The sequence below is a fragment of the Xiphophorus hellerii genome, chromosome 7, assembly GCF_003331165.1.
Source record: "Xiphophorus hellerii strain 12219 chromosome 7, Xiphophorus_hellerii-4.1, whole genome shotgun sequence".
Lineage (NCBI taxonomy): Eukaryota > Metazoa > Chordata > Actinopteri > Cyprinodontiformes > Poeciliidae > Xiphophorus > Xiphophorus hellerii.
In genome coordinates this window covers 23,060,376-23,081,439 of record NC_045678.1, presented here as the reverse complement: position 1 = coordinate 23,081,439, position 21,064 = coordinate 23,060,376, and the positions used below count along the sequence as shown (strand labels likewise).

Here is a 21,064-nt window from a genome sequence, read left to right as displayed (position 1 = left end):
TGTTCCTCTGGTAACTATAGAACATCTATTAGAAGTCATTTATTGACAGTGCAATGATTATCCTTAGCCAAACTAAATGATAATATTTACCTATAGCATGCTAAGTGTTTTACTCGATGCACAAATTGTTGATATTGTGATTCTATGAATTAGTTTTATTTTATCGTTTCAGAGTTGAAGAAAAATTTCCACCTTGGAAGACTAAATAGTTTAACCATATTTTTTCCTATATACAAGACTCTACCAACAAAAAGTCTCAGAATAAGATAGCACAGTAAAAAAATAAAAATGTGAATTATTGCTTGTATCTGTTTAACAACTCTGGTTATTCGTCTGTGAACTTAATTAATTTGTGTGTTATTGACTTTTGCTCAATTACATTTCTTATGTATACATTGTAAATGGTATTTTTATTATGGTTGATCATGTTGTTTTTCATGTCTTATTTCTTTTGTTCCTCCTATAATTGATGGAGATATATAGATGTCATTTATTATGTATAAAGGTATTGTTTATGTCACCTAATTAGCTCTACATCCTGAAGAAAATGGAAAAATATGGTGTAAGAGAGAAGTTCAAGTACATGCTGAGAATGAAAACCCTTCCTAAAAGTGAAGATGTATCACAGATTTCAAAAGAAAATAAAAACGGGAGACCGCGGATAATATAGGAAATAGCGCCCCCTTCAATTCCGGAGTGTAATGGTCCCATTTCCATATAAGGTATGTGACTGACAGCGGTCCGTCCCGCCCCTTTCTGTTTGCTGCAGCGAGGTCCCTCTCGTCTCATGAACGCCAGTTACAGGTGTGTCGTCACCGCGATGTTTGTCCCTGCGCGGATTCCATCGCACAGTTTATCACAGTTTATCGTCCCTCCCAACAACATCAAGTCAACTTCTGCTTTCTGAACTCCTGCAGTGATTTAATCACTGCAATTCATTAGCTCGTCGTATCAGCGGTGGCAGTCGCACTAGATTATCCGGACTTACCGAAAGGCGCCGCGGCAAACAGCTTCTTCACTTCCAGCCGAGTTTGATGGAGTCGCTGGTAAGTTTAATTAGCCTGTTTAGCTTCGGTAGCTGCGCTAGCCGCTCAGTTACATCGCTATTCGGCTGCCTAATATATTGAAAGAAATCGTTTACTTTCTATTGAATTAGCTGTGCGAATACAGAGAAAGTGGATAGAAAGAGAAAAGGTTTATTTCTGGTGTCAAACTGTAATACACATGTCCGTCAGCAAGTTCAGAGTGTTAATGACTTTAACAATAAACAAATCGAGCTGTTATAATAAACCAGTGGTGTGTTTACAGAGCATCCTGCATGAAGATAGGAGAGAGGACGATCATAAATCTGTTCCCTTCACTCTAACTCTGTGCAGAGTTTGAAAGGATAAAGACTAAACAAGACTATTCTGAATTCAGCAACTATTTACAAGATATTGCAAGGACGGATTTTAATGTTTTGGATTTTGTTAAAATAATAATAAAAAATGATAGATTTGGTATGTAATTTAGTCCTCTTTACCTTTGCACTTAAAAAAGGTAAACACACTCGCCTTCAGTCAATATCAGTATCAAAACAAACAATACAATGACTTTTTAGGGGGCTAGTAGGTACAGGAAAGTTTCACCATTTTGAATGCAACATGGCGACATCATGCTGCGTTCCAGTTTTACTCAGAACTGGGACATTCTGACATCCCAGTCACCTGGAAAAATCACTTGCGAGTCAAATTTCCCACCAGGAAATCGGGAGCAACTGTGACTATCCTGAATATGTTTTGTGTTTCAATATGGCCGTTCTTCAGATCAAAATAGTAAGATGTTTTTGGAAGCATGTTTATTTTACGAGATACACCCATAAGGGAAAATAAAGTAAAATCAATGCTACATGCAGAGCCTGCAGCTCTAATTAAAAATGGTTGCTTATGGAAAGTGAAACTGAAAATTACGTTTGTAAGAAGTACTGCAAACAATGTCTATGGGCGCTGCCATGTTGAAATTCTGACACGTTAAATAGTTGTGGGAAGGTGGTCTTCTTCTGTTTGTTTAATTTCAGTTAGGAAGCAACGTTTTGGTACATTGCTGCCATTTAGATGCTAAATACATGTTGGGTATATTTATAAATTACTAAAATAACTAAATAAAAAAATCATATATACTCTACATTAATTTCATCTTTTTAAGGTACCCGACCAAAAAAAATAACATTTCGAACTAGAAACTTTGTCCAAGGGAAGATGGAGAGTTTAGAAAACCTCCTGAATAATTAAACATGGTGATGGCAACATAATGCTGTGGGGATAGTTGTCTTTATTGGTGTCAGGGAAGGTGGACAAACTTTAGAAAGCTTGTTGGAAGTTACTAAAGACGAGGGATTTGGTGTTCACACACAATGTCCATTCAATTAGGTGGAGCTTTAGCTTTGTTGCTAAGAATTGTGGGTAAATATTTTAGCATTCAGATGTTCTAAGGTGGTTGACAATAACCCCAAAAGACTTGTGCGTCTTTTGCGAGGTGCTGAATATGAATCTTTTTGTTTTTGTTTGTTGTTTTTCTTCCAGATTTTTGATTATTTTGATCTAGTAGAACATCAAATCCTAATAAAATTTGATAAAGTTATTGCTGGTGGCTCTGTAAGCAAGATGTGTTAAAGTTCAAAACTTATGAATTATTTTGTTTGACAGTGTCTTAATCTGTCTTATCTGTTCAGCAGAAGTTCAACAAACGAGAACCTGGATCCAAATGAGCAGAAGAGGCATCACCTCAGGACAGAGGAGGCTCCGTTCTTTATGTCAGCTGAAAATAATCAAAGGAGACAACAGATGAGTTTTGAGTAAAAATGTTCATAAAGAGGCCTTGACTGTGCTGGAGCTCTGAGAGCATGAAATGATGGAGAAACCAGAAGAAAGGTGAGCAAACCATGATGATCTGTTTCCACTAGAAACAGGTTCAAAACAAAATCACAATTTTTAAAATTCAGATGTTAGGCTTTAGTTTTAGTCTTATAGAGTTACTTTTAATTAGGTTTGTGTATTAATGTCAGTTCACAGCAAAAGCTGTGAACTGACATGCTTCGTAATGTGAAAAAGATTGTGTAATTAACAGGGTTCTTAAAACGTGTTAAACTCATCTATCTAAAATTAAGACCTTAAAATGACTGAAATCCATTAGAAAAAACCTAAGTTGGTCTTAAATACGTTAACCACAGGTCTTAAATTTTGTTGCATTTTGTTTTACCTTGTATATTCTTTATAGTTTATTTTTGTCGTGGGACTTTTCTGACTGGTAAATTTTGCGTTCTCAAGGCGGTTGAGGCTAACGCTAACTAGCTGTTAACATACGCTTGCTAGCTAGCTTTTTGAGTCAATCATGACTAAATATAAATTTATCACCAGTTGGCTGCACAATGTTCTGTGTAAAAAAAACTTGGCAGTACTACTATATAAAATACAAATTATTTTTTTGTACATTTCTGCCGTGATGCAGGTCTTAAATTTAATTCATGACGCTCCTAAAAAGGTCTTTTAAAAGTCTTAAAATTCTGTTGGTGAAACCTGCAGAAACCCTGAAAGTAAAAAGGTTGCAAGTGTGAACAAGCTCCATAATTTAACCTGTAGCAGGTGTTTAAGTGTTATAACAAGCCTGAAAGTTTATGTTTTATATTTTGAGACAGCCTGAACTCTCTCAACAAAGATTTCTTAGATTTATTTCAAGTGGTGCAACATTGTTTTGATATTAGTGAGGCTCCTTCGTTATTTTATGCCGTTTTTGTTGTTTTGCGGCCAACTTTATCTGGTATGAAAAAGTTCTGTCTGCCATAAAGTGTTTTGGACTGACTGCATCAACTTCCCTAATGATTTTCTATCATCTACTAATACTCTGCTGATGTGTTTATGTGACTACAACAAATATTAGATATCATTATGAGGTTCATTTTTGCTTGATTTGTGTCCATAATCTGTCAAGTGGAATCCATTGTAAATTTTCAGAAAATGAAACAAAATTTCACTATATTCTACAAAATATCTCCTAACTTTCTGTCTTTTTTCTGCATATTTTGTCACAACTGTTTGATAACATCAATTAACAAACATAAAATTGTTTGGTGAAGAAAGGGCCAACATACAGGTGAATTCACCTGGAGCTGTTCTGTTTTTGTTGTATCTCGTCTTTTATCCTGTAAGTTAGAATCGTAAAATGATTTTTTTTTATCTATCAGTTGATCCAGTTAAATGGGATCTCTTTGATAAAATGATCCCCGATAAACTGAAATGCTTTGCATTTATTTTACAGAGAAATGAAGTGTTTTCTGCTATTGCTAGTAACATGTCTGATATTTTAATTTTAAACAGACTTTTTGCTATATTTTATTCTTAGACATAACTTTAGTTTATCCCTTGATTTTAGGAGCTTCTACATTAAGGTAAAAATATGTAAAAATTCTTAAGAGGGTTTAAAGTTAGGTTCTCTTTCAGCAAAAATAATCAACATGGCACAGTTTTTTTCTTTAAAACTGTGATATATTAACAGAATAATTTATAAATTTCCCCTTTACAGGATTGTGTTTCATGTTTACTATGACTCAGACGTATTGCGACCGTTTGAGTTTTAAATTCATTTTCTCTTTCAAGTGTGTTAGCATGTCTGGGCGTGCAGATCCCATATAAGCCTTTTTAACTTTAGGGATGAATGAGATGGTATGCTAACTCTTTTATCTCTTCAATCTCACTTTCTGATAGCTTTCTCTTTCTTTTCGTCTGTTTTCTATTTAGTAATCATTTGCTCTAATTTGCGCTTGTGCTCAGTTAAATGCCAGAGTTTGTTGTTTCTGTGCCGGCAGCCCTGCGGATGAGAGAGGCCTCCAGCCTCCAGACAGAGGCCTCCTCCATGTCTGGCCTTCAGGGGGAGGAACCCAGCAGCTCTGCCCAGAGACGGTGCTGCTGTCCAGGCCTGTGATGCACGTCTCCCTGGGAGAAAACCACGGCATTCTCCTGGCACAGGGTGCGTGTTTAATGTAAACTTTACTACTTAGGGACTCATCTTGGAGTGCTGCCAAGATCGTGTTTATGATTTCTAACAAGCCTTTTGGACACTTGAGAACGGTGAGACACTGGCCTGAATAAATAGAAACTTTCCATGATCTTTTTTGCTGATATAATGAAATTAAGATATTTGTATTTAGGGTTGAAACGATTGTGACGAATCGATTATTACATTTTCAGAAAATGAAAAACAATTTATCTAAATTCAAATTCACTAAAGGACTAAAAGTTATTGCATTTTAAGCAATAAAATGTTTATTTTCTTATTTAACAAAGAAATTGAAAGATTTACGTCATTAATGTGTTTCTAATATTGTATAAAAAGGCTTATGTGGTTAATAATTGTCAATGATTAATTAACTACATGTTGACGATTAATTGCGATTAATCGTCAACATAATTGATTTCTAAAATAATTGTTAGTTGCTTTTAAAATTAATATTATTCAAAAATACATTGATATAGTGTAAAGCTGATTGGGATTGATTATTTTTTGGATTGTTTTCAGATGACTGGAATAATTTTTAGTTGACAATTATGCCAGTAATCGATTAATCACGATTAGTCACAATTAATCTCGGTTAATTCGATTAATCATTTCAGCTGTAAAAGCAGGTCGTATAAATTGTACCTTGGGTTGAATCACTTGCTCTTCTGTTCTGCAGTGACTTGATTGGTGTTTTTTCCAGGGAGTCTGGTGTTCTCGTTCGGGGAGCTTTCCTGGAGGGGGATAAGCGTCCCGGTGTCGGCTCCGGTGCTGGAGGCCTCGCTGCTTGGGAGGACGGTGGTCCATGTGGCTGCTGGGGGCTTCCACTGCGGCGCGATAAGCGAGCAGGGCGGCGTTTACATGTGGGGGGAGAACACTGCAGGACAGTGTGGGCAGACGGACAGAGCCTCTGTCATAAATACTACAGGTTTGTTTATTTCATCATGTCAGATCGGTTTTTGGCAAATATGTGTGCTTTAAAGGGGCAGCATAATGTAAAATCAATGGTTTTTATATTTATATAATGTTATTCTTTCATGCATGAGGAATCCCTCAATCTGCTGTGGCAACACTCTATAAAACTCCTCTTTGGAGCCTCAGTCGAGCTTCCTCAGCTCCTCCAGACTAGCGGCAGCAGCAATTAGCAAACACCTGGTGTAACTGCAAAACCTCTCAGTCCAAAGCTCCTGAGAACAGTTGCAAACGGCATAATGGAAAGGCATTGCTGCGATGACATGCTGAAGGCGGAGTGCTTGAAAGAGCAGGAGCTTCTTATAGAGACAGAGGCTTCAATTTACAAAGTAAAATGTCTTTTAAGTAATGTTTATCTATGTAGACTTGTCAGAGTAGCTCCTCTTACTGGATGATAAATTGTTCCATAAATTATTGCAATAAAAGATAATGTTGTTTAGAGACAATTTTCAAGTAATATTTTGATAATAATTCAAGATTGCTCTCTCAAAGACTAAAAAGTTTAATTTTGTAACTAAAACTGCACAATATCCAAATAAAGTGCAACTACAAAAAACAATAAATAAAAAGCAAAAACAAACAAAATGATCCTTCAAAAAATATGAATTATCAAAATGGAAATTATTTGGTTCATTTTAATTTATAACGCAATAAATAGCTTATTACGACAAGCTTAGATATAAACAGCATTTTTAATAACTGAAGATAACATAGTTATTTACTTGTGCTCAAAAGTGGTGCCATGCGTCTCGGAAATATCATTTAATTAAACGGCTTTTTGCCTCGCATAATTTATTCTGTTTGTATGCTGTGCAGTAGCTCTGTCTGCACTGATGAAGATTCACTCACCTCAGCATGCTGGATGCTTGGAGTGGATGATAAATTCAGCCAAAAATGATTTGCTCACTTAAACCACTCATAGACCCTGGATATGTCATTAAACTTTGAGTTCAAGGTGGTCGGGTCATCATTAAATATTGGTATAAAAACATGGAAAAAATAACAAACTATAAAAATCCACACATTGTCTAAAGCTGCTCCTCAAAATATTCAAAACACTTTGATTTCATGACAGGAGCTGACGTTAAAAAGTTGAATTTGATTGTTATATTTCTGTTTATTGAGGTAATAATAAAGTGAATGCTTCCCTGTGACAGTTCCTGAGCCGTGTCCTGTCACCGTGGTGGACAGTGAGGTCGTTCCTCCCGCGGTTGTTCGGGTCGTGAGCCTCGCCTGTGGACGGGAGCACAGCCTGGCTCTGTCGGCCCAAAACGAGCTGTGGGCCTGGGGGAGCGGCTGCCAGCTCGGCCTGGTCACCAACACCTTCCCTGTGTGGAAACCTCAGAAGGTATCCTCAAGGCTGAATGTCAGTTCCTCTTATATTTGATTTTATTAATCAGATTCTCATTGTTATCCGTTTGTGAAGGTTGAACATCTGGCAGGCAGACATGTGATTCAGGTCAGAAACATGTTTGTTGTTTTTGTGCGATATATATAAAATGCTTTTCTGTCACTGAGGGTGTTTTTAGACCAGATAGTCCAGTAGAATCGGTTCGATTGGGAACCAAAGCTGCAACATTTGTTATGTTTTCAGCTGGTACAGTTTGGTTTCACACTACACCTCCTAGCCTGTGGTGGCGCTGCAGCAAGAACCACTGAAGGAAGCAACATGAAAACCTTTGAGGAAGACACTGAGCACGTCTTACTTATTCACAAAATTTAAACAAAAATTAAGTGGCATTAGATTTAAGAGGTTGTAGGACTTCACTTTTTTCTTTGTTAAAAGACAATGAGTCATTTCTCCTGCTAGTGCTAGACAAGCATGTTGGTTTTGGTTGAATTTACCCAGAATGCCTTAAGCTATAGTCCACCTGCTGTTTTTGAAGCAATTTCTGGTTCACTTGCATATATACATTCGAACCGTTAGGTTTTTAGGCAGACTAGAGTTTGTTTTTAGTCCATGTCAGAGTTTGATTGTGGATTCACTCCTCCCCAAAGCAACCAAACTTTCTAGGCAATCAAACCAGAGTTTTGTTAAGGCGGACCAAACCAGGCCTGACGTAGAAAAGGAAATGAAATCTAGTTCACTTAAAAGCCTAGGACTCAGTTCGGTTGACGTGCGGCTTGAACCTGAAATCCCTCTAAAAGCAGGAACAGAACTATAGCACAATGCATTCTGGGTAAATACAACCTAAACAAACCTAGTGAATCTAGTGGAAAAATGGCTCCTGGTTTTAACCAAGCACAAAAGATAAATCCTACAACCTCTCAAATCTGATGCTGCTCCATATTTGTTTACATTATGTGAAGAAGCAAGTTGCGCTCTGTGTCTTCTTCAGAGAATTTCCTGTCATTTCCTTCAGTGGTTCTTGCTGCAGTGCCACCACAGGCGAGGAGGGGAACAGGTTTTTCAATTAGTTTGGATCATTTGACAGTGCAGTGTGAAACCAAATCAGACCAGCTGAAGATGTAGCAAATGTTGCAACTTTGGTCCCCAATCAAACCAAGTCTACTGGACCACCAGGTGTAAAAACACCGTTAATGTTTTTGTTTCATCTCTTGTAGGTAGCATGTGGTGCCTACCACAGCCTGGCACTTGTCCGCAGTTTACCTGCTCAGGACTTTATCGCTCAGAGTACCCCGAAAATCAGGGAGCGGGGTCGATCACCTCAGTGCCCGTTGGCAGACAGGGAGGAACTGGTTACAACCGACGATGCGGTCTACTGCCCGCTCGGGGTGGAGCTCTCTGAAGTCACAAGAAGTGAGGTAGTGATTCCATTTTTATTTGCTGCAAGTTAAAGATAGCAGCAGTTCCTTTGCTTCACAACAATAATGGGCAGTGAACTAATATAAGTATGAAACGTCTGAGATATTTTGGTTTTATTATGATTGTGATTTGATTAAAGGGGCAGTATTATGTAAAATCAACTTTTTTGTTTAGCTTTACATCATGTTGTGATGTCATTACCTCATCAAAAACAAACCTGCAGTGTTGCTTTGAGTCTTTCAAGCATGTTTGACAATTCCTTTAATCTCCATGGCAACCACTCAGAAGGCAGAATGCCTGGGTGGACCTAGCCCCGCCTTCAAGATGTAGCTCCTCCCCCACTCAGCTCCTTCAGACTAGACGGTAGCAATTAGCAAACACCTGGTGGAGCTGAGCACCAGCTGATCTCATTACAGGAGCTACTTCTGGTTGAAATGCTAGTACAGACATTAAAGGGTTAATAGAGGGGCCATATTGTGATGACTTCCTGAAGGCAGAGTTTCAGAAAGAGCAGATGTTTTTTAAAGAGACAGAGGCGATAAATTACTAAGTCAAATATCTTTTTAAGTCATATCTTATATGTACAGCATTTCTATGTGAACTTAAGGTAACATAGTTAATTTATTGTGCTGTAAAATGGAACTATATGCCTTGAAATTACATAATACTGACCCTTTAAACTGCAGAAAACTGTACAACCTGCAGTTGTATTCAACCATTCACCTTACTGAGTGTGTTGGTGTTAAAAAAAAAAAGAAATTCAGATTTTTCCAAAAATTAAAATCTTCAAAGAGACATATAGGTGAATGTTCTGGAGAGGCCTAGTCAAAGCCTGAATGTAGTGGATAATTTGTGTGAGGATGTGAAAAGTGCTTTCATAGTTCTTATCTTTTGTCTGTTTCTCCTCTTTGATGTGCATTCCAGACTTCTTCCCGGAGACGGGTTCCCAGGCCGCGGCTCCATCCGGCTGGAAAGTCATCTGGCAGCAGCCGCGGCTCCTCAGCCAGTTTATCTTCATTCTCTGATGACAGCAGATCTAATCCTAAACAGTACTGTGTCTTTAAATACTCTGCATGTCCTCCATCTTCCATCTTAAAAAAAAAAAAAGAAGAAGTGGTTTCTGACTGTTGAGATATTTTTCCTTATGTCTCCATTTTCTGCTCTCGGAACCTTCAGGAAGAATTTCCCAGCATGCAGCAGGCTGGAGGCTGAGGAAAACAGAACGGAGTGCATGTTGCAGACTGACGGTAGCCCTAAAGCTAATCCGGCGTCGGACCGGGCCGCCAACAAGGACTCCGCGTTTTCTGACGACCTGGAGCTCCTAACTTTACTTGATAAACTTTCTGTTCAGTCGGAGTCACAAAACGCCATGGCGACGGGCGACACCGACTCAGTGAGCAGCCAGACCGGATCAGGTTCGGTTTGGATTTCTTTTTCTTACTCTGCTTTGGATCTTGCTTTCTTTCCTGTAATGCTTCCTCTTCTCTCTTTTAACCTTTCATCCAGAGGACAGCTGCATTTCTTCAACTCCATCTTCAGATTTATTGACTTCAAGTTACAAAGACGATTCGATTTTCAAGATGCAGACAAACAAGTAAGATGAGCTTCAGCTTAACCAATTACTTTCTGTCATCAGTCTGAGAATATTTAACACTTCATCTGCACAAAACCAGGTTCTATGACCAAAGCGGATTAATAAGTTTAGTTGTTGCAGAGCATTTTATTGTTTCCCAGCTTTGTTTATTAACCCAGTTAATAACATTTAATCAAGACTGGTCAGTCTGTGTGATTCCCAAAAGAGAAAAGTATCTGACCTTTGACCTTCCGTTCTGCAGCGGCGTGGCGTCTGCACCGCTCTCGTCTTCGCCGGTGTGTCTGGAAGAAGTTCGTCTTTGTGTGGAGAGGGAGAGGCAGGCGCCGCTCAGCTGCAGCCTCACAAATGCACACCAGAAGGGGAACGCGGCGGCGAGCGGCAGACGCTCACTTCCTGGAACCCCCACCCACGGTACAATCGAACGGGTGTGAACGGACGGACTGTTTATTTTGAAATTCGCTTATTTTCTTTTGTGGATAATTTAGATGAAGGTATTAATACCTAAAGCCTTCAACGTTGAGCCAGGAAGCCGGTGCTTCAATTAACAACTAAAACTTTCTATATTTTTGTTTGAGAAATGTAAAAGTAAAGTAGAAAATGTTAATTAGTTGGGTAATTAAGCTCTATTTGGATTTGGTAGAACTTTGATCTTTTGATGGGACATAATTATGATTTCTATCTAGTTCTGCTCTCCCATTTCCGTATTTCACAGTGTGTCAACAAACTGGTTTTATTCATTCTCTCTCGAGAAATTTTACCCCAGTAGGAGATTTTCAACCTGATCAGCTTACAGTTGAGAACAAATGTTTCCACTCCTTACAATTTTAGGTTAAAGAGAACAACATACAGCTTCACATTTGACCAAATGAATTCAGTTCCAGTTTTAGTGTCTTCAGTTCATAAATCAGCTGGCAAACGGGGAGGATCATTTGGTTTTAAAAAAATAAGCAGGTCTGGCAGATCAACTTCCCGTTTTCTGGGTTTTCAGAAGTTTCAGGATCATAAAAATGAAAGTCAGCCAACAGCCTCACTTGTTGATCGGTTCAATAATTTATCAGTTTGTGTTTCTGTGAACTTCCTGTCAGCTGATGAGACGTCTGAAGATTTACAACCACAAATAACACAAACTCTTCAAAGCCTACTGGTTAATGTATTTTGTGAATGAGTGTAGGGCTGAAACCATTAATTGTTGAATTAATTACTGACATAATTGAAATTGATTAATCATTAACTAGAGTATGCAGACTCAAAAAATTTAATTTGCTGAACAACACAGGAGATATTAACCCACAACTATACAAAAAATACAGAATTTACATTTTACATTTACATTAAAAAAAAACAAATATGTTCTACCCAAAACTCTTCAAGTGGCAGTTTTAGCTTCATCTGATTTAAATCGCTAAAAAAAAATCTATTAAGCATTTTTTCTAACCAATTATTAATCAGTTAATACTCAACAGACTAGTCCGTATTGATTTAAGTTGCAGATGCATCCTTTGCTACAAATGATCAACAGTTCACTAAAGGATTGCCATGTTTTCCATTTTAGGAAATAAATAGTAATTTTCTTATTTAATACAGGAATTAACTTATTAGTTTATTCATATCTTTTAATGTATTTCTAATTTTGTATGAAAAAAGCTTAACTGGTTAAATGAAAAATTTCAGAAAGTACCTTTTTTCTTTCTCTGACAAATTGTCTGAATAATTGGTAGATTAATATTAGAAAGATTAGTTGCAGCATTAAATGATTGTTTATTGTTCAGGAAAGATTTTTTTCAGAGAAGATTTGCACGTTTTGCTGTTTTTATCATTATAACTGAAAACCCAGTCATGATTCATTTCTTCTACTACTAGGTTCCCCCAGAATTTTACTGAAATTGTTCTGGTAAATCAAGAAGGAACCATGACGAGGTTCTGGAGCAAAAGCAGGCCCACAGCATTATAGATCCTAAACACATTTGGTTTTATCTCTGTTTTGAGCTCATGTCTGTGTTTTTTTAATTTATTTTTTTCATGCAGGGTCGCCACGGAGACGCCACCAGGGTGCCTGTGGGTCGCTCTGTGCTGGTGCAGGATCAGATGATTCGGGAGACGGGCTGCCGTCCCTGGAGACAGAAGTCTGGAGTTGGGGACGCGGGTCTGAAGGACAACTGGGACACGGAGACCAGCTGGCCAGGTTTGTTTTATGGACTTTAAAGGTGACCTATTCCTATTACGCTTCCTTAAACAGGTTTATGAGTTTTACAGAACAGGTTCAGTACATTTCTTGTACAAAAACTAAGATTTCAGTCTGCTCTGCTCTGCTCTGCCTGTTTTGAGCTCCTGTCAGAATCAACTGACCAAATTTGCTTGAGTTCCATTTAGGTTGCTAGGTAACGGGCTGGGCTTAGCTAGGGTTGCTAGGTAATGTCACAGTGCCCATGGATTGTGATTGAACAAAATGAAGATTTTTGAAAAGGCTCATTTTCCAGACACCAAAAAACATGAACTTCTTCCCAACTGGGTGGATTTTTTTAAGGATCTAGGCTTTTCTTTTTTCTTTTTTTTGAAACAGTTGTTGCCATTTATTGTATTGTATTTATTTTAAAAATGTAAGTCATAATAAAAATGTTGATTTATTGTTGTAACAATAAATTTCAGTAAATCAGTTAAAACTGTTAATCAAATCATATTCAAAAATGTCTCTGTGCAGGTTACTGACAGCATTTATGTTTGTGGCGCTATGAATGCTGTACCAAGAGAAGGGATGAATAGTTTTTAATCATCATTTTTATCGTTATCACAATAATACTTAAAAATATCGTGATAAAATTTTAAATATACATCCCTGTACTCGAGTTGAGACCCAGAGGGAATTACAAAAATGTGCAAAAAGTGAATTTTGCATCATAGATCCCCTTTAACACACTTGTTGCTTATAGTTACATTAATATCCAAGTTTTTCTCTCACAGCTGCTATGGTTGTGTGCGCTCTGTGTGTTTAGGCTGCAGCCTTTGTGCATCAAGTCTCTCACAGGGCAGGAAGTGATCAAAGTTGCTGCGGGGTCCCACCATTCGCTGGCGCTCACTGCACAGTGTCAGGTAACAACCAGATTTAAACAACAATCTGCAGCCAAACTCGTTCTGCGTCACCGTCTTTCATCCAAAGTGTAATTTGAGCTTAAAATGATTAGTTTTTTTGGGTTTGTTAAATTAATTTGAGCTGTTTGAAAAATAAATGTATGCCCTGAGAAATAGATTTGTAGAAAGAAATAATTCTTGTGTGTTGCAGGTCTATTCATGGGGAAGCAACCTGTGTGGACAGCTCGGTCGTGTCGACGGCCCCGCCACTGTACCTCATTTAACAAAGGTTTGGTCATCTGGTTCCTCTCTATACACTCCTTTCTGTAAAGTCATTTCAATGTTATGCTTTAATTATTTAGTTAGTTAGTTGTTTTTCTGCTCTAGTCTAATGTAGCTTATCCATAGAGGCTCAAATACACACATATCCAGTAATATAAAGATAAGTTGACCTCTGCAGAGAAACCACATGTTGTAGGCATCCTGCATAATTCAGACTGTATATTTGATCACTTTGTTTCGTCAGACTTTACTAGATTGTTGGTTTCCTGGCAAGAACTCATCAGATTTCTTCATTTTTATCTTTTCTTGAACTCGCTCAGAGACATTTAACCAAATATAATTGGAGTGTTTAATTGTTAGCAAACTGTGAGTGTAATTTCGATCTTGTGTGGATTAGAGAAAAGTGTTTCGTCATTTGATCATATTCTCCTTAAACTAACGAACGGTCCAAATAAATCCTTAAGAATCCAGAATTAAAGCTGCAGCATGTTGTTGCGAAGGATCAGCCTAGTTGTAATGGCCACTGATAATGGCGGATAAACAGTTTTCCTGTAACGGTAAGCTGTTTCTCCACTATTGGAATGTTGACCAGCCAGTACACGTGTGTGATTGGCAGCACTAATCATCCTCATGTACTCTGCTGTAACTGCTGTAAAAAGTTTTACTAATATTTTTAAAATGGAGACTAAGCAGCTGTATCTGTGTGTATTCCTTGGAGGATGTAAATGATTACTCTTTAAACTCTGAGATTTCCACAAACTTGCAACAAATTCAGCACCCAGAACCTTGTTGCTCTTGGGCATGGTGTGCTCTGCTATCAGAAAAACATTGAAATGTTGAGTTTCTGCCCGGTGACTGTTTGGTGACTGGTTGCTTCTGGTCGGGATCGCTGCATTTCTGCAGAAGTCAATAGCAGCTAAGGAAGGAGGTAGAGTAGATCGATGTATTCATAGATTATCTGTTTCATAACAAACTGTCATGACATGGTGACAGTTTTAACAAATATGAAAAACAAACATAATACTGTAGCTTTGATTGATTGAGTTTTTTCTATGGCTATAATTTGTTTTATGCTGTTAATGAGAGGGAAAACACAAATTTTTTTGATTTTCTTAAATCCACATTCGGTTTCTTGGTTGGTTCCTGCAGCTGTCAGACGGCCTCCGTGTTTGGGATCTGTCGGCCGGTCAGAGCCACTCCCTCCTCCTGGCAGACGGCGACTGCGTCCAGCCGGTCCTGTTGTACTGCGGCCAGCAGAGCGAGTCGCCGTCGGCGCAGAGCGAGAAGCTGCAGAGCCGAAGCTCGAGTCAGAGCTCTCCCCTCAAAGCGAAGAGTTGCACGGCCAGACCTACGCTGCTGCCCTTCTGCATCGAGGTTCGTGGATTCAACGCACAACTCCAGGCTATTATGGGTGGAGCGTTTTTCCAACCGGGCCACTGAATGTATGGAGGAGGAATGAACTTAGAAGTCAGAAATGTCTGAGAAAACGGCAGAAACATTTCTAATAAAATGTGTTAAATACAGAACTCATATATTCAGTGTTTGTGTTTAAAGTCTAATCTTTTAATTTATCGGGCCATGCGTAAAAAAAAAACATCTGGGTCTAATTTTTAAAATCTACAGTCAACAATCTGTTTTGGCTTCATTTTTGTTCACTGAATACTCATAGTGACAACAATTGAATATCAAAAAGTATTTCCTTCTTTCTGTTATGTCTGCATTAGAACTGCAACTAACAATTATTTTAGTTATTGATTAGTTTGATGATGAATTTATTAATCAGAATTTTAAAAATGGTACGATCTGCAGATTTGTGATTTAAACTCTTAAGTCTTTTTATACTAAATTAGAAATACATAAAAAATGCAAATAAATTATTATTTTATTGCCTAAAATGCAATAATTTCTGCTGGGCTAACGTTAAGGCAGTGTGAGGCTGATCTGTTTTTAATAATTGGCAGAATTTGAACCAGTTGAAGCTAAAACTTTGTTACTTGAAGAATCTTTGCTTAGACGTATTTATAGACAAAGATTTTTTTGTAACTTAAATACAAAATGTAAATATTTTTGTACAGTTTTGACTGAATTACAGCTCTGAGTGTGTTGTTGTTTTAGCAAATTGCCCTTTTTGAGTCTTTGCTTCAATTAATAATTAATCAATTACTACATTTTTTTGCTATTGTTTGTTCTCTTATCCAGTTATTTATTTTGTAGATCAATAAATTTGTTAGTCTGTAATTAATTTTTTTTATAACATTACTAAATTAGTTGACAATCATTTCAATAATCGATTAATCACAGTTGATCCAATTAATCGTTTAATCTCTAGTCTGCATATTCCTCCATCCGTCTGTGTGCAGATGAGTTACATCAGCAGCGTGAGCGGCGGCGGCCGGCTGTGCGCGGCGTTGATGGATCACAACGTGATGGGTTTCATCGCGGCCATCCACGATCTGGCCTCCAGAGAGAGGCGGTTCTCCTGCTGGATGAACGACGTCCGCAGGGTCATCATCGCTCCGCTGCGTAAAAAGGGTGAGATTCTCTTTGCTGCTTCAATCAGAGATCAAACTTAAATCCAGGAACAGCAGAGGATCTGATATGTTTTCTTTCCCACAGAGACGGCGTGTCAGACGTTGGGGGATCCATGCACGCACCTCTTCTTTGCACTTTGTGATAGTTTTATTCAGCTGAGCAAGCTGATTGGCCGGCACGCCACGGCGCTTAGCTACTTCCTGCAAAACGCCCAGAGCCGTGATGTAACTTCCTTTGCCCTGCTGAAACACACTGAACATTTCCTGGAGACGTATAAAAAGTAAGGATTTTATTAAGCCTACCTGATGAATAAATGCTGACTTTGCTGCTAGTTTTATTTTTTTTTAATTTAGTGTTCATGCAGTTGCTGATCACACAGAAATAAAATAAGTTGTAAAGGGGATATATTATGCAAAATTCACATTTTGCAGGTTTTTATCATTTGGTCGTTACTGCTTTTAAAAACAACCAAAACTCAAAACACCACCCAGTTTTTTTGGCAATAATTTTGTAGTTTTCTGGAATCTGGAAAATGAGACAATTCAAAAACCTCCCAAATGTTGAGTCAGATTCGACAAACGCTATGCCGTTACCTAGCAACCCCAGCCTAGCCCAGCCCAGTTACCTAGCAACATAAGCGGAACTCCAGCACATTTCTTCAGCTGGTTTTACCGCCATATGCGCTATGGAATGGCTGTACAATGGCTGCTGGAAAAGACAAGAGCTTTGTTGTTGACTTACTATACTATACTATACACTTGCTGCATTCCTGTTGGTTGTACAGGAGGCTCCACTTCTGTTTTTCAAAGCTGTACTATTATATATTTGCTCATCTGTTTGCAGTCATTTTCACGTCTGAGTGTAAACTTTGATTTTGGGGGCGTGGCTTATTTGGATTTAAAGTGACAAGCGCCCCTAAACCAGGAGCTCAAAAGAGCCAAAACTGACCAAATTAAAATCTCATTATCTAAGAATGGTTTTGTGCAAAAAATATGATGAACATGTTTTGTTTAACCCACAGAACTGACCTAACCAATAGGTCACAGTAAGATTTTACACATCTTTAGACAAGGTTCCAGTAATTATAGTTAAATAAATAGTTTAAATAAATACCTTTAATTTGTAAAAATGGATAAAAAAGTTGTCCCTGACTGTGCTCTGCTCCCTCCATCTGTTTTGCTAATCAACATGAAATCTGTCTCTGTGCTTGCCTTTAGGTATTGTTCTGCAGTCGGTGACTTTCAAGTAATGGGTGGATTCCAGTCACTTCATAAACTCTCACTGTAGGCTTTTTTTTTTTACTTTAACTGTTCTCATGGGAGGAGTCCAACTTCCCCTGCTTGCCTTGCTGAAAACACTCTGAATCTTCTCTTTGTTTAACCAGAATTAGCTAAAAAATGTTTTACTAATGTCTGTCTACTAATGTGCTGATTGTTTCTGATGCTATAAAAACATGAAGTTGTTGTGTTTCTCCCTGCAGGGACTGGTTGTGCGGCCAGCAGGCTGTTCTCTCCCAGCTGTGTGGATCAGACCAGTCTGTCAGCAAGGAGGTTGATCTGGTTTCAATGTTCTACCAGCCTCTGCAGCAGCTCCACCATTACAGCAGAGTCCTGCTCAAAATGGCTACATGCTATGACGTGGTGAGCACAAAGCTAATTTCACTCAGTTTTACTACTTATTTTTATTATTCTTTCAGTTTTATGTTTCAGCTTTCCCCCATAATTCAGTAACTACAGATTTATTTACTGGAAGGTGTGTTGAAAGCCTGTTTCTCTCCCCAGCTCACTGAGGAGTATCAGTCCCTGCATCAGGGCTGCAGTCACTACGAAGTTCTCTCTTTGTCTCTCCTGAGGAAGAAGAAGGAGGCTGAAACCACACAGCTGTTCTGGAAAACTCATTCTGGCAAAACTACTGTGAGAACAACGCCTTATCAGTGACCTCCTTTTTCCTTGTCTGCTTTTGTTGGGAGTAGATATAACTCTTTGGAAACTTGTTCTGCTGAAGAGATTTTTCCAAAACACTCAATATTTTTTGTGCGTAAACATCTACTTTACTATTTTCTGTAAGCATGACTGTTTATCTGCAGGTTAATTCACATGTGAATTAACTTTGTCACTTTTTTTGCATCATATAAAAAACAAGTTACGTTTCTCATATCAGTTTAAATTGAACCTATTATGCAAATCTCACATTTTGCACATTTTTATACTTCAATTTTGGTTTCAACTGCTTCCAGAAACAAACATCCAGCAATATGTTTTGGTGTTTGGAAAATGAGCCGTTCCAAAAACTTCTCAAATGTTAAGCCACATTCCACAGGAACTCTGCCGTTACCTAGCAACCCCAGCCAAGCCCAGCCTTGTTACCTAGCAACAGGAGTTCCAAGCGGAACTCTAGGAGTCAGCTGGTTTTACAGAATCTCTTTATTGCCATTGCCCGTAAATAAGTTCACATGGTTAATCCACCAAATATTGATTTCTGAACTTTTCCTGAGTTAAAACGTTAGTATTGTTGTTTTCTTTGCATTATTTGAGGTCGGAAAGCCCTGCATCTTTTTCATTATTTTGACCATTTCTCATTTGCTGCAAATAAATACTAAGTTTTTGCTTGGAATTTCAGAGACATGTTGTCAGTAGTTCATAGAATAAAAGAACAATATTCAGTTTACTCAAACATTTACCTATAAAAAGTAAAATCTGAGAAACTGATCATTTAAAGTGGTCTCTTAATTTTTTCCACAGCTGTATATTTTACAGCTTTACAATGGCTGCTGGAAAAGACAAGTGTTTTGTTGTTGACTTACTAGAAACCACTTGTTGCATTCTTGTTGGTTGCCTTATTTCTACTTTTCAAAGACACATGGTGTGTGTCCTGTTACATCTGATTGAAAAACAGATGTACAGCATTTCAGAAAAAGAACTTCACACATCTGTGGTAGTTTGATGGTCTAGATCTGCCTTTACGCTTTAACCAATAGGTGAATGTTTGTTTTTCAGGAGAGTCTGCGTCTGCCACAGCGCCGTGTCGTTTGTGAGAGCAGCAACAGATCTCTGACTCCTCAATACGCCGGCCGCTTCTCCAATCACTGGTTTATCCTGTTCAACGACATCCTGGTGCACACACAGGTACCCAAATTTAATGCCTTTAAGTTGCTTCTGTTGATGTGAAATAAGAATGCATTTAAGGTTTAGAAACAGGGCTGTGTGTTTGTAGCTGACATTTCCAATGGTCCTCATTGTCTTTAGATTGTCTTCATTGTGTCTTTCATTCACTCAGGGATCTCTTCCCCCTCAGAGCTTTGTAAGTATGATAAAGTAGCATCTTAGCTTGATGTCCCACCCACCAGTTTTTGCTGCATCCAGTTTCCACTCTGAAGGTTCAGAAACGGGGCAATCAATAAATGTGAGCACTGGACGTCGTAAAGTTTGCAAAAAAGTTTTCCACCCGTCCAGACACCTGTGTTTGAAGGTTCCAGGTTTATTTTTAAAAGTCAATAGATATTCGTGAAAATGTACATTTAAATACATAATATTATAGGTAAGTGGCTAATCTCCATCTCTAGTCCCATAAATATTTTCATGTAATCATTGACATTTTCAACTTTCCAAGAACCATTTTGATTTGATGGAGTTGTGTAAATAACCACATCTGAAAAAAATCACCTTGTTTTATAATTGTGGAGTTTTATTTTTCTCAGTCTATACCAATGTGAGTTGAATTATGTTACAATATCACTACTCAATCTTGTTGTTTCTGGGCTTAAATCATGGTGACGTCCAGTGTTCACGTTTGTTTTCTGCATGTTTATTTAGTGGTGATAAACCGGGGTCTTTGTGCTCTTCTGGGTTTAATGTTTGCAGCGTTAGTGGATCCACTCTGAGAGCTGCTCTGCTAGCGTTCAGAGGCAAACTGAACTAATATGACCAACTCCAAACAACGAGGCGTTGCTGTAACTTTGCACCGGTCTTCAGCTGCCGGTCTTCAGCTGCTGTCTCCTTGTCCTGCGTTTCCCTCAGTGGTTGTTTTCCTGTATTATAGAGACTAACTTTGTCTTCCACTGTCTGGTTTGCTGTGGTGTGTTGATGGAGAAAAATGCTACATGTAAGAACGTTTCCCTTTCCCCCGAAGCTTAATCACCCTGAAGCTTTCATTTACTGGCGTTGGTTAAAAGGTCGCTTCTTTTCAAGTGCAAATCATTGATGACCTGTAAATTTAATCAACTTTAGCTGTACAGAAAGTTCAAACTTTGTCTTTAATTCAGCTAAGAAGGCAATACCACCTTCTTAAGCTCCAGAATACAGTGATAAAATATCTTAAATATCATTAAATAGATACATATTGAAATCATTTATTATGATTAAAAGTCCTCAAAAAAATGTTACTTTAATCAACTTCCGACTCTGTGCAAATTCAATGCTCAAAACGTGTCTTTTATTCACCCTCTACTATGGAGGCTTTTCAGATATTTAAACAATAAAAATCACTCAATCACAAGTATTCATTCATATTTGTCTTAAAGGAGAGAAATACTAGGCACAACCACTGCAGTCTGATAGTTTTACACTAAATTAAAATCCCTCCAAAATCAGAGGAAATGTTAAATTTGATCAGAAGTTTGATTCTTTCAAACGTAAAACCAGGAGGGAAAGCAGGAATGTTGTAAAACAACACAGAGTTTCAAAATGGAGGATTTACTGTTTTTGACCAGAAAGTAGAAATCTTATTTAGAGTGCATCACGTTAAAATGAAGAGGAAACATGAACTGATAACACTGAATCATGCTGAAAAAGTTTATTAAATGAAAAATGCTTGTTGTCCAAAGA

At 38.0% G+C, this 21,064-nt stretch overlaps 1 protein-coding gene across 3 annotated transcripts in view; it reads left to right on the top strand.

Annotated features, from left to right (window-relative positions):
- Positions 1 to 297: 297 nt before the first annotated feature.
- LOC116723170 (alsin-like) overlaps positions 298 to 21,064 on the top strand; it is a 34,831-nt gene continuing 14,064 nt past the window's right edge. The window contains exons 1-22 of one of the 3 annotated variants that reach the window (XM_032567855.1): positions 298 to 1,046; positions 2,714 to 2,909; positions 4,841 to 5,001; positions 5,732 to 5,956; positions 7,158 to 7,348; positions 7,427 to 7,459; positions 8,566 to 8,766; positions 9,692 to 9,816; positions 9,944 to 10,182; positions 10,274 to 10,361; positions 10,603 to 10,772; positions 12,387 to 12,543; positions 13,352 to 13,448; positions 13,639 to 13,716; positions 14,859 to 15,083; positions 16,070 to 16,241; positions 16,326 to 16,521; positions 17,459 to 17,524; positions 17,722 to 17,881; positions 18,023 to 18,154; positions 19,238 to 19,366; positions 19,518 to 19,541. In XM_032567855.1, the coding sequence (XP_032423746.1) occupies positions 2,887 to 2,909; positions 4,841 to 5,001; positions 5,732 to 5,956; positions 7,158 to 7,348; positions 7,427 to 7,459; positions 8,566 to 8,766; positions 9,692 to 9,816; positions 9,944 to 10,182; positions 10,274 to 10,361; positions 10,603 to 10,772; positions 12,387 to 12,543; positions 13,352 to 13,448; positions 13,639 to 13,716; positions 14,859 to 15,083; positions 16,070 to 16,241; positions 16,326 to 16,521; positions 17,459 to 17,524; positions 17,722 to 17,881; positions 18,023 to 18,154; positions 19,238 to 19,366; positions 19,518 to 19,541 (2,892 nt within the window). In that variant the 5' untranslated portion in view covers positions 298 to 1,046; positions 2,714 to 2,886. Of the gene's footprint in view, positions 1,047 to 2,710; positions 2,910 to 4,840; positions 5,002 to 5,731; positions 5,957 to 7,157; positions 7,349 to 7,426; positions 7,460 to 8,565; positions 8,767 to 9,691; positions 9,817 to 9,943; positions 10,183 to 10,273; positions 10,362 to 10,602; positions 10,773 to 12,386; positions 12,544 to 13,351; positions 13,449 to 13,638; positions 13,717 to 14,858; positions 15,084 to 16,069; positions 16,242 to 16,325; positions 16,522 to 17,458; positions 17,525 to 17,721; positions 17,882 to 18,022; positions 18,155 to 19,237; positions 19,367 to 19,517; positions 19,542 to 21,064 lie in introns of all 3 variants that reach the window. The other 2 variants (XM_032567854.1, XM_032567856.1) reach the window with 2 other exon arrangements.